The sequence below is a fragment of the Papilio machaon genome, chromosome 21 (genome assembly GCF_912999745.1).
Source record: "Papilio machaon chromosome 21, ilPapMach1.1, whole genome shotgun sequence".
Taxonomy (NCBI): Eukaryota; Metazoa; Arthropoda; class Insecta; order Lepidoptera; family Papilionidae; genus Papilio; species Papilio machaon.
In genome coordinates this window covers 6,070,361-6,085,759 of record NC_060006.1, presented here as the reverse complement: position 1 = coordinate 6,085,759, position 15,399 = coordinate 6,070,361, and the positions used below count along the sequence as shown (strand labels likewise).

The following is a 15,399-nucleotide window of genomic DNA, read 5'->3' as shown; positions in this document are numbered from 1 at the left end:
AACATGTCTATATTGTATAATTATTGTTATTTCGCAGTCGGTGTCGGCCGAAGTAAATAGGTGACATTTTATATTTGAGATGTATTAGACATACTTACGTTTATGTCCCTACTTAGGCCGAAACCGACTCCAAAATAACAATAATTATACAATATAGACATGTTACAAGAAGGAAGAGAACTTTCTTTAGAGTTTAGAGACACGCAAAATACGCGCTTATCGTGGAGTTGCGGAAAACTGAGCCCCTACTTCTAAATACTAGAGTTTAGAGAGTTTTCATGACATTATTTTGTCTCTTTTTAGTGCATTTTGTTTGAAATTGTTCTTTTATGTTACTTTTGAGTGCATTTTGTTTGAAATTGGTTTTTTTAGGTTACTTTTGAGTGCATTTTGTTTGAAATTGTTTTTTTATGTTACTTTTGAATGCATTTTGTTTGAAATTGTTTTTTTTTAGGTTACTTTTGAGTGCATTTTGTTTGAGATTGTTTTTTTTTGAAGTCGGCTATTTTTTTTTCTTAAAATTTTATGTTTTATTTCACAATTTTTAGTGAATTTGAAGTTCAATTACAAATTTCCTTAATACATATAAAGACATAAATAAGACAAATAAAGAAAAGGACTTTCCTATTTGATATGTGTGTACTTCAATTCAAAAACTAATTTAGAATGCAGCAGATAACCACTTATCCTTTAAACAATGAAATAATTATCAAAATTGGTATACAAATTGAAAATTACCGAACTAATACATCGTAGCGTGCCTTTAATTTTGCCCAGCCGCGCGCCGCACTAGCATTTTTCGAATGCGCGTAGTTATTTATTATTTAATATCTCCCAAACTATTGATCAGAATTACATAGTTTAAAGGCTAATGTAATCTGCATTTAATACTCTAGCCATAAAACATATTTATTTGGATAAGGATTCATATCGAATATAATATAATAGCGCCGTAAGCTTACGACGCTGTTTTTCGTGTGCATTTTAATCGAAGTTTGTTCACAATAACATGGTTTTTGTGAGACATCCATAGATGATAGATATATGCCACCGAAGACTTTTATTTAGCAAATTTAAGGGTCTATAATTACTCCATACATCATTTTTATGTAAGTCATATAGTTTAACCTACGTAAACCCAGAAAGCAAAATTGTGCTTTTCGTGTAGCATTTTTCGTTTCCGCGTAATTTTATTCTTACGATATCTCCTAAACTATTAGACAGAATGACATAGTTTCAATTGCAAATATAATCTACATTAAATTCTCTTGATAATGAACATGTTTATTTACATAAGGGTTAATACTGAACTCGAATAATAGCGTCGGAAATAGGGCATGAATTTAATTGATGTTTCTGAAGAAAAAAATGGTTATTGTGAGAAAACTATAAAAGATAGATATATGCTATCGCGGACTTTTATTTAGCACATTTAAAGAGCTACAATTCGCCATACATCATTTTTATGTAGGCCCTATAGTTTAGCCTACGTAAGCGCTGAAAGCAAAAATGTCCCTAATGTTCGCAACAAATTTTGAAGCTATATTCAAAATCTACTAGTCTTCTAGTTATTTAAAAAAAAAAACAAAAAAATGGGACCCACCTGCAAGCACTTCCTTTCGATTAAAATAATTTTTATCAAAATCGGACCACCAGGGACCGAGTTTCGCGGTAACACACATAAAAAAAAAAAAAAAAAAAAAAATACAGTCGAATTGATAACCTCCTTCTTTTTGAAGTCGGCTAAAAATGGGAATGAATAATAAATCTACTTATCTACAAGTGAAAAAAATATAAGTAAAAAAAAAGATATGGGAAAAAAAAGATGCAAAAGTGTCACAGAAAGAAGAATCATGTTTTTAAGAGCTTTTAGACTTCGTTCGATTCTAATTTAATAAACAAAATGTTATAATAATTCAATTTTTCAAAAAAAAAATTTTTTTCAATCTGGCCAACCTACGAATTTAAAATTTAATATTTGGCCCTCTGTAAAATTGAGTTTGACACCTCTGGTCTATGCTTACAAATTACAATTGTCTATGCTTGCAAAAAATTATAGTTCAACGAACTTATATGTCCTATTGTTAATTTTTTGTTTGTTATCTAATCGGCTAGACTAGACTAATATTAAAGCTTTTGAGATACACTTATACAAAAAATAAAATAGATTATTACAATTTTTAGACTGTTAATCATAACCCTTATGAAGAAAAAACCCTTTTTAGGGAAATCGAGGGAATGTATGAACGTGAAATTTGACACAGTTAGGCATTTAGTATATACAAAGCAATTTATATCTTCTAAACTCGGCAATTTTTGTTGCTCGCGACTTAAGCAATACTATATCATAGAGGTTCGTACACAGCGCGCATGGCCAACATTTTTTTATTCCTGTGTCGCCATCGATAATTCTCTTTTGTACGATTTTTTTAATTTTTTTAATGTTTTATATATAAATATAAATCATAACATCCTTGGAGTTGTTTCTGGAATGTCGTAGGACTTAAAGTTAAAATAAGACTTACTATCATCTACTATACTATTATACTTCTGCAGATACCTTCTAACAATCATTCATTCATCCATCCATCCAAGGTGGCAAACGAGCAAGCGGTCACCTGAATAAGCCTAAATAGCGAAGCGACCGCTGCCGTTATACATCCGCAATTGCCGATGCGTTGCCTGCCTTTAATCGTCAAAGAAGGGAACGCACAGAAAGAGGATATCTCTCCTCTATCTCTTCCTATGCGTCCCCACCTCCGTCAAATAGACTTTTTCTTTTCTTATAAGGAAAGGATAGAAGGAACGTAGACTAAAATTAGGCATCTGGCACGCACATTCATCAGACTGTTCTTGGAATTGCTTCCACTTGACGCCTGTCTTGTCCTATGGTCGTGGTATTGCACCGGTCAAGCCTACCCATTGGTGCACACAACAAACATTGTCGTTGCAGAAAATAGAGCCTTAGACAGCCTTAGACATGTATTATGTGCAATAACTTTAAACTTATTTATACACTGTTTAATTAAAATTCGAAATTTCAATTATTTAAAAAGAAAACGTAAAATGGCCAGCATCTTACTAAAAGTTCATAACATAAATCCGTATAAAAACCATGAACTTACTTAAAAAAAATTGTGTCTGTAAATGTGTATATATAGGTAAAAAAAAACTGAATTCGTTTTCAATATAGCAAGTAAAGTAAAAAGAGAAAGTTTAAGAATTAAGAAAGATAAAACAATAGTTACACACCGTTTTTAACACAAAAAAAAACTAATTGACACCAATTATTCCGAACTTGAAAACGTCTTTGACAAAAAAAAATTGCACGCGTCTATCTACATCGGCTGTCAACTAGCTACTGTCAGACTGTGATCCGTTTCGTTGCTTTATGGTCATCTGATTTCAATGTCGTCTCTTATTTCATATTATCAGTGCACTCTGGAATAGTTTACCTTTGATATTAAAAAAACAAAACGTCCACGACCACGATACTAAGCTCTCTCGGTAGTAAAGAGGTCAGGAAACTAAAGCACGCTGAACCTTTTATAATTATCATTCACACGTGATTTTAATTAGTGCAAAAAATATAAAATATTGTAACTTAAAAAATATAAGTAAATACAGTTACTACAAACTTTAGTTACTAGTAAATGTTACGCGATTTATTAACATAAAATACAAAAGCGAATAGTTTCTAAATCAAAGTTTAAAGGAGACCCTTAGTGTACCTCCCTTAACACTTAGTTCTTCTTTCACATCCAAAAATCTGTTCTCATGTAATGGCGCGCTAAAGCCATTTATGGATACTATAAAATACTTTAGTTTGTCTGTTTGTTCAGTGTGTCTCGAGGACACGTGTGTAAATTTCTGTACGATATATTAATATCTACTAACTAATATATTAAAGCAAACGTTATTTGAACGAAAAATTACGGATCAGATTTAAAAGAAAATTGTCACATACAAACTCTTTGTTTATATAAAGTTACTGGCCGGTTGCACTTCAGCAACTGGTTGGTTAGAAATATCTGTTACGTTTCTTTTTTGCATTCGAAAATTTTGTTAGGCACAGCATAGAATAAATAATAGCTGTTAATTTAAGTAATAAATAAATATTCACGAAGTGCAGATGTTAAAATTGTAATATCACTTATAATCTGTTCATGTATAACAAATTTGCAAAAAGTATTTAATACGAAGGTGTTAATTTTTACGCATCACACGTTTTCCAGACACTAAAGCAATAAATTAGATTTCCTAAAGATAGATAAGACATTGCCACGCGACTTTCGAAACGTTTTAAAAACCATAACTGATTTTTAATCAATTTGTTTAACTGATAAACTGGTCGACATAATTTTTATCAAGCAAGCAAAGAGCAATTTTGATTACCCTTTAACACGAGAACACAGCGATATAGTACTGAGTTTAGGTGTCATAAAAACGTAGTCATTAAAGTAAATACAACTGAAATACATTAAGATTCATCTCGAGGAAACAGATAAGTAAATCCATAATTATCATTGCTTAGAATGACTTCTGCAAATTATGTTAATTCGTAATTTTAACCTTGTTTCAAGGTATGAAAGTACAAAATAGTTTTTTTTTACCTTCTTAAAAAATTAGATGTACAATTAAGAATTATAAAATCCTTGAATAGTTGAGATATTTAATGGACTTGTCATGCACAAGGACAGTTTAATTTCGAATATGTGATAAGTAAAGTGTTAATACTACATTATTAACGTAATATGACGTTTATTTACAATTAAACCTAATACGAGATATCTAAATTCCTATATCTATCTTCTATCTATATATATAAAAGAAAGTCGTGTTAGTTACACTATTTATAACTCAAGAACGGCTGAATCGATTTGACTAAAAATTGGTGGGCAGGTAGCTTAGAACCAGGAAAAGGACATAGGATAATTTTTACCCCGTTTTCTATTTTTTATTCCGCGCGGACGGAGTCGCGGGTAAAAGCTAGTTAGATTATACACGCGTCTATTTACTATTTTTAAAACCCTTATTTTCATGTTATAGATATGCTACAAATTAAGATAGTTGATCCTGGTCTGCATCAAATGGAAATCGGTAATCTCCGCCTATTCCTCTAGGTCTAGGTTATTGCGGTGTTATGACATCAATATTCAAGCTCAATGAAACATGTACACATGCATTCGGATTTCATTTGACACGCGCTCGACCACAATAACTTTCGATAATTGTAAATACTATTGGTCTATGCGCATTGTTTGCAAGGAAATAAACACGAGGACAACCACATATCTTGCATTATATAAATCATATGACATTTTATATATCTTTATATAAATTAACTAGTACAGTTAAAAAAAATGAAAAATAGATGTTGGCCGATTCTCAGACCTACTGAATATGCTCACAAAATTTCATGAGAATCGGTCAAGCCATTTCGGAGAAGTACGGAAACGAAAACTGTGACACGAGAATTTTATATATTAGATTACGAAACCGTCGCCTGTAAGTACTGAGTAATACGATGTGTAAATTATTAAGATTTAGTACTTGTTAGATTTTTTTTACAATTATTATATGTCAAAAGAGCAAGCGGCTACCTAAATTCGAAATAACATAAACGACCACTACCCATAGACAACTGTAATTGCAGACGCATTATCTACGTTTAATCGACGTAGCAGAGGACGCACAAAAACGGGATATCTATACGCGTCCTCTCCACCACCGCCAAATCCCCTTCCCGTGTATTTCATATAAGAAAAGGGTAAGAAGGAAACGTGGACAAAAATAAGGACTCCGGAACACGCACTTATCAGATGAACACGGATTTACTTGGGTGAAACCGGCCAGTATTCTTGTCTAAACAAAGAGTTTAATTTTTTCGCGCGCTTTATTTAACCTTTATGGCTGGTTCGATTTTAATGATAAAAAAACAAATAAAAAAGACTCTAATATTCGTTTTCTTTTTGCGGTTTGGCATATTTTTTTAATTAATTACTTATTACTTGAATCATTATGTATTCGAGGTCATTGAACTCAATCATAACACATAGTAGATAAAAAACGAATCAATACATACTAAAAATAAACAATTTGCGTTGCAATACGATCAATATAAATTAAGATATATGAAATAAAAAAAACTTTTAAAGATTTAATGTGGCATGATCTCAGCACATTTTTTGCGATTTATTGTCATAGAGTCATAGTCGTAAAGTATTAGATCGAATACAGCCCTGCGTTTGCTACATAAATTGTATTGTTTGCACTTTTTAACGTCTTATGGAAAAAGACAATAACACAAGTAACCATAAAGCAAAAAAAAACTTGAACAATGCAACGTAGACATAGACTAAGTACTACCACAGATAATACCTATACTAGTACAACATATAATCTGTTTTTGCTTAGTGTGGTTGTGACATAACTTAAATACATATAGGCTGTGTAAATTGCATGTTTAAACATTTCTCATTTGCGTCTCTTGTTGGCTAGTGTGACGCATCGGGGTTTTTATCAGCCATTTTGAAATAACAAACTGTTTACTCGATCAAATTAAATGTTAAAGCTACAATAATTTGCATAGTGCTGAAAGTTGGTAGGAATATTTGCAAAAACATTATACAGTCAAAATCTGTTACAACGACATCGAAGGGACTACTCATATTGAGTCGTAAAAACCGATAGTTGTAACAACCGGTGACAGGTATTAATAGGAAATATATGTAATAACATTCAGCCAGGACCTTTGATTTTGATCAATTTAACCGGTATGTTGTTCTAAACGATGTCGCTATAAACGGTTTTGACTGTATTTGAACCCTGTAAAGTCACAATTGTTGGAAAAAAATTCAAGGGCAAAGGTATTTCCAATGGGTATTTTGTGTTTTTTCTTGCGAAATGATAAGTTTTAACAAAAAATGACCTAAGTGTCCGAGTTATAGATCATAAAATTATCTTTAAAAGAAAAAGTTGTAGTTTTCACAGGTCGGCGATCGCGATCGACCACGTGAAAGATGATTTTTCGGCGATAGTCTGTACTTTGCATTGCAACGTGTTTTTGTAAATTATCAAGTACTTCTGCTGAAGGAATAACATTTTTCTATAAAAAACACTAAACCCCCCCCCCCAATTGAGACCATTTGGAGGATAAATGAAGAATAATTGCAAAATGTGTATTGGAACAGTCTAATCTGATGACGATGATGGAATATTAAATAATTAAATGTTAAGAATTGGAGGTATTCGTATATTTCATATATTATAATTCGGTTATTCAGGAATATATTACCTTCGCGTCAGAAACACTATCTTATCGTAGCGTTCTACTTCGGAGTTGAGAGAATCCGAGGTAAAAATATCAAGGTGGTTATTTAACATTTACTACAATTGTATACACGCGCTTTACGTACTAATTTGTAAATAATACAACGACATAACTCACGCCTATAACACAGAGAGGTAGACAGAGACGGACTTCCATTTGGCGCGGTCCTGATACACCTCCTTTACTTCTACATACATACATCTACGCATACATGCATAAACAATACACTTAAAAAAATTATGGTAAAAAGCTTATGAATTGTTGGGAAATCCCCTAGTCATGTGACCAACCGATCAGGAAAATTGACAGTTTCCAAACATACAATAACACAAGGGTTGATTAATGTTACGTTATGTTGTCAATGATTTCGAACACAATTTGACGACAGTTTATAATATGACTAGTTTATTACTACGACTAGTTTAACAATAATTAGTCGATGAAACTGTCATTGCGAGAAAAAAATATGTACCTAGATATTCTCGTCCGGGAGTTTTTGCGACACAAAGGAAAAAAATGCGTCATCTAACAACTGCTTTAAAACATAGTGATAATCTTCGAATAATATGTATTAATGAAAACCACATCTTAAGATATTTCTACTAGATATAAATATTTCCTTGAAAGGTCAAGTTCAAAATATTTGTGCTGATTACTCTTAATATTGACTACACGAATGACAACAATATGAACATTTAAAGAAATAGTTTGTTCGTGTGTACAGTTTACAATGAAATGTTTCTAAATACTAAAAATCTAACGTTGTTATACCAAACATAACTTTTTTTGTGTCTCACTGAGGTTAAAATGTTATTATACGCTTTGGATATTTTCAATTCGATTCAGAGTACTTTTAGAAGTCTAATCAACCAAAATATAAGTAGTCATTTTGCTATTAAATGAGGGATGATATCTTAGTGTGCGAAATTTGTAATGAATTCTATGCGCATATCAGTAGGTTGATCTATTTCTAACCCCTTCTCCATTCTCTGTTGACACTTTCACTGATTAAAACATTTTCACAATTTACTTATGTAAGGCACTTGAATGTACATTCTTATTCTTAATATTAATATTAATTAATATTTCAATTAATGAAATTAAATAAAAACCTTTCACTCACGTCACTATGGTTCAGTTTATCAGTCACATTTGTTATGAAGGTTGAATGAACAGCTGATCAAGATAGTGTGAAAATTACGAAGAAATGCTACCCTTGTAGAAATTTTATTGACTAATTTTTCCTAAAAATGAATGTTTATATAATGATGAAATTTTTTTTAAAACAAGTAATAATAATTTAATATGTATGGATATTATATGCTTTATTATATCACTTGTAATTACAAAAATTTATGGTTCAAAATAAAAAAAAATTATTGATTTGGTAGTGTTTACAATTTAATTTGCTGGCAACTCTCCGACGAATGTCACCCGCGAAACTGAAATTGTCAAAACCATGAAATTCAATTTCAAAATACGAAAGTATGTATAAACATTATTTAATTTTAAATAACGTGCTTGAATTTGGAAGTAAGGAAGGCAATAGCGTGTTTTTTTACTATTAAATTATACTAAATATACTGGCTTCTGCAGTTCAGGAATGTATAAACGTTTTGATCAATATAACCTTGTCGGTGGTTATCTAACAAAGTTTTACTTGAATGTTTGTAGTCTGTTATTATTAAAATTTATAGCGTAGATAATTAGTAAGTAAACATCTCAACATTATCACACTACCTTAAGGTATTCGGAGGGTTTCTTTGACATTGAATTACATTTGATTTTGTGTAAAAATGCCTGAGCGTGAAGTAGACATTTACCGAGAGACATGGGTTCGCTATTTAGGTAAGTATCCACATTCCTTACAATTTTTACTTAAAAGTCTTTATGTAATGGTATAAAGTAGGATTACATAATACTTCATAGTTTCTTTGAACTTATACCACTATGTACTTTTAAAATATAAACTAAAAATAAAAAATTATGTTGTTTATTTACTTACTGTTCATCTCTTGTTATATAATGGTCGCTGAATAGATCCATGTTTTACTGCAGGCTATGCTAATGAAGTGGGTGAGTCATTCAGAGCGATGGTGCCACTGCGAGTGGTGCAAGCCAGCTATGCTCTTGCCACGGGATATGTACTGGCCGATACTGCGGACAAGAGTTGGAAAATGATTAAGGTTTGCATATTCCATTGAACTTAAGATAATGTAATTCATATTACTGTTTAAAAATTTATGACAAGAAGAGTTTTTTTTCTAATTTAATGTAATATTTAGTGTAACATTATTTTATCTATATTTCAGAGAGATGGCAGACCTAAGAAGGTTCTTATAGAAACTGGTGATGCTCTGATTTGGCAAACATTAGCCTCTGTTGTAATACCGGGATATGCTATAAACAGGTATGATATTTAAGCTCTCACACCCTTACCCGGGTAAGTAGTATTTAATTTCCATTTTATAAATACTGGTCCATTTATTCACTTCTATTCCTGGACAAAGGCAGTACATACTTGTCTATATATTTTAGTAATCTACATATTTCTCTTAAAAAAGCAATATAATCTTCATTTGAGTAAAGATAATCAATCTGAATATGGTTTCAATAAATAGTGCAACCAAAAATTAAAATATTTTATTAGATTGATTTTATTTAAATATATATACAGCCTTAAATAATTTATGTGCAATTTTATAGTCGAAAAACATTTTAGAGTAGAAGGTTGCTAAGTGATCACTTGATACTGCAATCTTACTAATATTATAAACTAGCTTTTACCCGCGACTTCGTCCGCGCGGAATAAAAAAAATGCACACAAGATAAAAAAGTACCTTTGTCTCCTAGTTCTAAGCTACCTCCCCATTAATTTTCAGCTAAATCAGTTCGACCGATCTTGTTTTATAAATAGTGTAACTAACACGACTTTCTTTTATATATATAGGTGAGAATGTTTAGATGTACGGATGTTTATTACAAGGTATCTCTGGAACTGCTCAACAGATCTTCATGAAATTTGGCACATATGTCTCATAGTCTGGACTGGATAGTAGTAGAACATAGTAGACGGAGTTGCGGGCGACAGCTAGTATAGCATATACCATAAACCTATGAGTTTATAGGCATATGTATTATGGAACATTTATATGCATATGCCTATAAACTCATAGCCATTCTGCAATAAATCAAAAGTTTGTTTAAAATTAACCTTTTTTTTTCAGAATATGCCACCACAGTCAAATCTATTTTAAGAAGCATTATCGCAGGTTTCCGATACTTGCCATAAATCTGATGACAGTTGGTGTGGGTTTAATATCTATACCGTTCATAGTACATCCCATAGACAACGGTGTAACAATTTTAATGGATCTTACATATAGACAGTGGTTCAAATAACCTTAGTTGTACAGTAAAATGTAAAACAATATTGTAAGGTCCAGCAATATTGAGATTACTTTATGTTGTTTATTGTTTAGAAGAAAGTTCTATAGATTGTTTTTTTTCACTATTAAAATGTTAAACCGATATCATTAAGCTTGAGTTACTGTTAAGAATATGCTGGAGTTAACTACCTCATGATAAATAATTTGTTATATACGATAGCTAATGTGCCATATAAAAGACATAGCTTATTAAAATAATATACTAATTTATAATATAATAGTCAAGGGACTCAAATTATAAATATTTATATGTTAAAGTACTATTCGTGGGTTTGTGAGATCGAAATTTTAGTATAAAACAAAAAAGATAAGAATTTTTTTAACGGATATTTTTGTCTCAGAAACCTACAGTATGTAAAATAATTAGTAGTTATAAATTTCATTCTATGAAAATAATTAATTACACTATTGAAAGACATACAAATATGTATGACGTCTCTTTTTTTCTATCAGAATGGAAAGGGAGTTAATATAATATGTTTTTTCTGGAAGTTTATCGACTGTGGGAACCCAAGATAATTTGTTTTTCATACAATGAACTAGTTTAAAATAATGTTACCATGTTTTATTGAAATTTTGGCAAAGCATTTGCATTAAAAATGGTAAATAAATAAAAAGATCTGGTTCATTGTGATTAATGTTATTTAATTAATTTATTTATTAAAATAATAACTTGTTATTAATTATAATTTTTTTTTTATTAAATGGTAACAAAAATTTAATATTGATAAATAACTTTATTTAAATGTTATTCGTAAAAAAAAATAACGGAATTATTGTTTGGGTTGTTAAGTGGCTTTAAAAAAATTGTAATTAACAACAACAGCCATATTAAGTAACTACAAATCTATAGAAGGAAAGAAAAAAATAACATTTTTTGCCATACAAAAACAAAATCAAATAAAGAAAAAAACACACACACACAAGGCACAAACTCGATACAATACTATTGTTAGCAAGTAATGTTTTTTACTACACAGTTATGTTGATATACTAACTGTTGGTTTCTGAGACCAAAATATATAAAACATATCGTCATCCCTGTCATTATATTTGACATAACAGAGATAACAATATGTTTTAAACGGAGATTTTGTTCTTAGAAACCCACAGTAAAATGTTTACCTGTGCTTTTCGACAAGTGGCATTGTATTGACACATGTCATCTCTCATATTCTCTTTTATAAAATAGAGACAACAGTATATCATTACAAATGTCTATGCACTTGAAACCCATAGAATAGAAATTACCTAAATATATAGTCTCTATCTTTCAGTCATCATTGTCTTGTTGGTCTAAAACAGTGTTTCCCAAAGTGGGCGATAACACCCGCTTGGGGGCGTTTGAAACCTAGGAGAGGGCGCTAAGGGACCCAAAAAATGGGGGGCATAGAAATTAATTAAAGTAATGAAATTGTGGTTTTTAAGTGGGCTGAATAAAAATTAGGGGGCTCTGAAATATAATTGATTTTGAAAGGGGGCGGTGAAAGAAATAAGTTTGACAATCACTGGTCTAAAATCTACCATTTAAAATATGTTGTCTAAAATTATGTATTTATTTAATTTATTATGTTATTTAGTGTTAGGAAATTAAAAGTATCAAAGCAATAATTTCTGTGCAATGTAACTGCAATTAGATTTAAAAATGAACAGTATTATATTTTGTACCTGCTCGTTGAATTTAATTTCACTAGATCTAGGTTGAATTATTGTGAAATATAGTGAATTGTTTTGTTATTTATTGATCTGTTAATAAAAATATGACCTTTGATCGTGTGTTATTATTATATTTTCGTATAAAATCGGATATGTCAATGGTACAGTTGTGAAATCGGCAGTAGAGTTGGAGAGTGGAAGCTGATTTGATTAATATTAATAAATAATAAATTTTTCTTCTCTTTTGATAACTGGACGCCAGTATTATTAGGTTGCTTTTATTCATTTCAGTTTTGACGAAAGTTAGATTGAAGTAAGATAACTTACGTAAAATCTTTACTAAATCTACTTTTCTGTTGAATTGCTATAAAAATTAAACAGGCGCTAATTTTCCGTCACTGTTTTAAGCATTATGAAAACAGTATTACAATTCGTTCATTTCTTCGTTTGAACCCGTTTATCTAGTAATACTTGTTTATTTAAATTAGTGCGTTATTTTTGCCGAGAGGCTAATATGTTAGAATTTTTAACAGGTTTTTGTTCAAGTTATGTAAAATAGAACATTGTTATACACCTACCCAATCCGCCTGATGTAGAATGTTAATTTTAAATATTATTCTTAATACTTAAATAGTTGTGGTTAAAGCGCACGGTAGTCGATCTTTAACCTTACATACTTAGTTTTATTTGAAGCTTTTCTTCAGTAGTTTGATAAAGTTCATATTGTTAAAAATTGTTGAAAAAAGTTAAAAATACATATATTAATCATAAAAAAGATGGGTAAGAACGGGTTGAACCGGTTCTATATAACCAGGGCTAACACACTCGACAGACTCAAGTCAACGGACGTTGGCACCGTTATAGACGAGTTTTGTGCTACTCTGTGGTTCTCAACAATAATACTACGACCCTAGGAAACGTGACCTTGAAAATACGTATATATAATATTTTATTTCAACCCATCGCCTAAATTAAGTAAATAACAGAACGTCAAATTCCATACATGGCGGCCATAATGATTTGAATTAAAACGAAATTTCATGACCATTACTAAAGATAACTTTTATAATAAAAAGAATGTGAGGTCTATTTGAATTATTTAGTTTTTTTGTGGTATTTTTCAAGATTTCTAATATTATTACGAGAAACGGGAAACTGTGTAAACAATCTTTAGTGTTTATTTTATAACAAGAAAGCTAATAAGGTAGTAATTTACTAGATGTTAAGTAACTTTTACGAACAACATCGATGAAAGAAACTCGATGTCTTTGCGTATGTTTGTAATATTACAGTTTGCAGGGAAAAAATGAAGTATCTTAAATAAAGCTTTTTATATTAAACTAAGATTCTAGAGTTAGGTTAGAGCTTTGGTCAACTGTTATCGTATTTAAAGGTTTATAAATTTTTCTATTTTACTCGTGTCATTTCTATTAAAATTCTTTTACAGTGATAAATGTTGATGAACATCATAAATTATACGGAAGACTTCGTGATAACCACGAATGGCAGCGAAATTAATTTGAGGAGGACATAGTTTGAACAATAAATTTATCAGAGATTCACCGAAAGTAGCAATATTTTTAAAGGGATTACGAAAAAAAGTTTGAATTTGGTCTATCATAATATTTATTCAGCTAAATAATTACTGCTTCAGATTTATTCGCGAGCACTGTATCAAGTAAATCCCAAGAAGAACTAAATGGGTTGTTTTACAATTGTGCAAAGTCGTCAAGTACATTTCGTAATTTTGTAGTATAAGCAGTGAACGGCGATCATTGTGAGCTTTTATTTAACTGAACTGTTTAATAAAATTGTAGTTTGATATGAATAATATCGATTGAATATTACGATCACATATTCGATTAAATCTATTTAATGATTATTTTAGTCACTGTGTGGCAATAATATATTAAATTTGCTATTGCTTTTGATACATCAGTGGAATTTGAAGCAAAATTATAAAAAATGGTTTGATCATTATTGTTTGTTGTGATGTTTATTAGAGATGTTTTAACTTATTATTATTATATCTTATTCTGTTATAATTTTATTTATTTTCCAAGAAAGATTGCATTTAAAAGATACAATTTCGAAAATAAAATTTTTCGTTGTGTTGCCAGATATATTAAGTTTTCTATGTTAACTAAAATTGTTTTTTTATAACGAAAAACAATGTCTTACAATATAGGAATACAGGAATATCGTAACTTACGTATGCCGGGAATTTTGTTCCTTTGTCCGATATTTCACATTTCACAGTAGTTCACCTTAACAATTTAATATTAATTATTTCCTTAGGAAACTAAATTAATGAATTATTAATTAAACATGTTTTTTATGCGATAATCGTAAATTTATAAGTATAAAAACACGCGGAGACACCGCGCGTTCAGCGTCCGCGCCTAAGCGAATGCGAATTGAAACTACTTGCTTGTTAGACCGGCTGTGTGTAGGGTGACCTAATATTATTAGAACACGGATAACTCCTGGCTTTTATTTAGCGGAGGAGGGTTGTGTAGTGTCTCGTCAACTTCAGTATGTGGATATGAGTAAATTGTAAGTTTACAAAAAATTTTTTGGCCTTTCCATCTCCTTGTAATCCTTTTGTAATTTTTTTTATAGCAGATGTTAACAATAGATAAAATACCGAAGCGATCGTTGCTCTTAGAAATTTGCAATAGGTTAAAAGGATGCGTTGCCTATATTTTATGGACGGAGGATATGATGGACATACAGTAAAAGGATATTTCTCTTTCCTATAGGTATGGTAAAGACTATATCGATTATTGGGTTCGGTCGTTAAAAGTTAAGTGACAAACGCTTTCTGTTCGACTCCTTTTTACAACATAGTCCCTTTATTTAATTTAATTACCTGGTTACCCTATCGATAAGTCCATTGATAGAAAACATTTGCTTAATTTTGGAACAAATTAAATGAACAGAATTTATTCACGTATGATA

At 30.6% G+C, this 15,399-nt stretch overlaps 2 protein-coding genes across 4 annotated transcripts in view; one reads left to right on the top strand and one right to left on the bottom strand.

Annotated features, from left to right (window-relative positions):
* Window positions 1-14,699, bottom strand: part of LOC106712999 (solute carrier family 26 member 6) — a 30,593-nt gene extending 15,894 nt beyond the window's left edge. Inside the window, exons 1-2 of one of the 2 annotated variants that reach the window (XM_045683143.1) lie at window positions 14,651-14,699; window positions 9,339-9,490 (exon numbers count right to left, since the gene is read on the bottom strand). In XM_045683143.1, coding sequence (XP_045539099.1) covers window positions 9,339-9,379 — 41 coding nt within the window. In that variant the 5' untranslated portion in view covers window positions 9,380-9,490; window positions 14,651-14,699. Of the gene's footprint in view, window positions 1-8,308; window positions 8,396-9,338; window positions 9,491-14,650 lie in introns of those variants that run through there. The other variant, XM_045683142.1, reaches the window with a different exon arrangement.
* LOC106712998 (mitochondrial fission process protein 1) lies at window positions 8,688-10,955 on the top strand. 2 transcript variants are annotated; one of them, XM_045683145.1, is made up of 4 exons: window positions 8,688-8,818; window positions 9,392-9,519; window positions 9,646-9,743; window positions 10,561-10,955. In XM_045683145.1, exons 2-4 carry the CDS (start codon window positions 9,427-9,429, stop codon window positions 10,733-10,735), a joined length of 366 nt encoding a protein of 121 aa, XP_045539101.1. In that variant the 5' UTR covers window positions 8,688-8,818; window positions 9,392-9,426; the 3' UTR covers window positions 10,736-10,955. The 2 variants fall into 2 exon arrangements, with proteins under 2 accessions (XP_045539101.1, XP_045539100.1); XM_045683144.1 differs by lacking the exon at window positions 8,688-8,818 and adding an exon at window positions 8,857-9,181.
* Window positions 14,700-15,399: the final 700 nt, after the last annotated feature.

Excerpts from the sequence above, each read along its gene's own strand:
- LOC106712998 (XM_045683144.1), top strand. The coding sequence starts at position 9,130 with ATGCCTGAGCGTGAAGTAGACATTTACCGAGAGACATGGGTTCGCTAT. Across the intron at positions 9,182-9,391 it reads GACATGGGTTCGCTATTTAG|GCTATGCTAATGAAGTGGGT; the intron begins GTAAGTATCCAC and ends GTTTTACTGCAG. Across the intron at positions 9,520-9,645 it reads AGAGTTGGAAAATGATTAAG|AGAGATGGCAGACCTAAGAA; the intron begins GTTTGCATATTC and ends TCTATATTTCAG.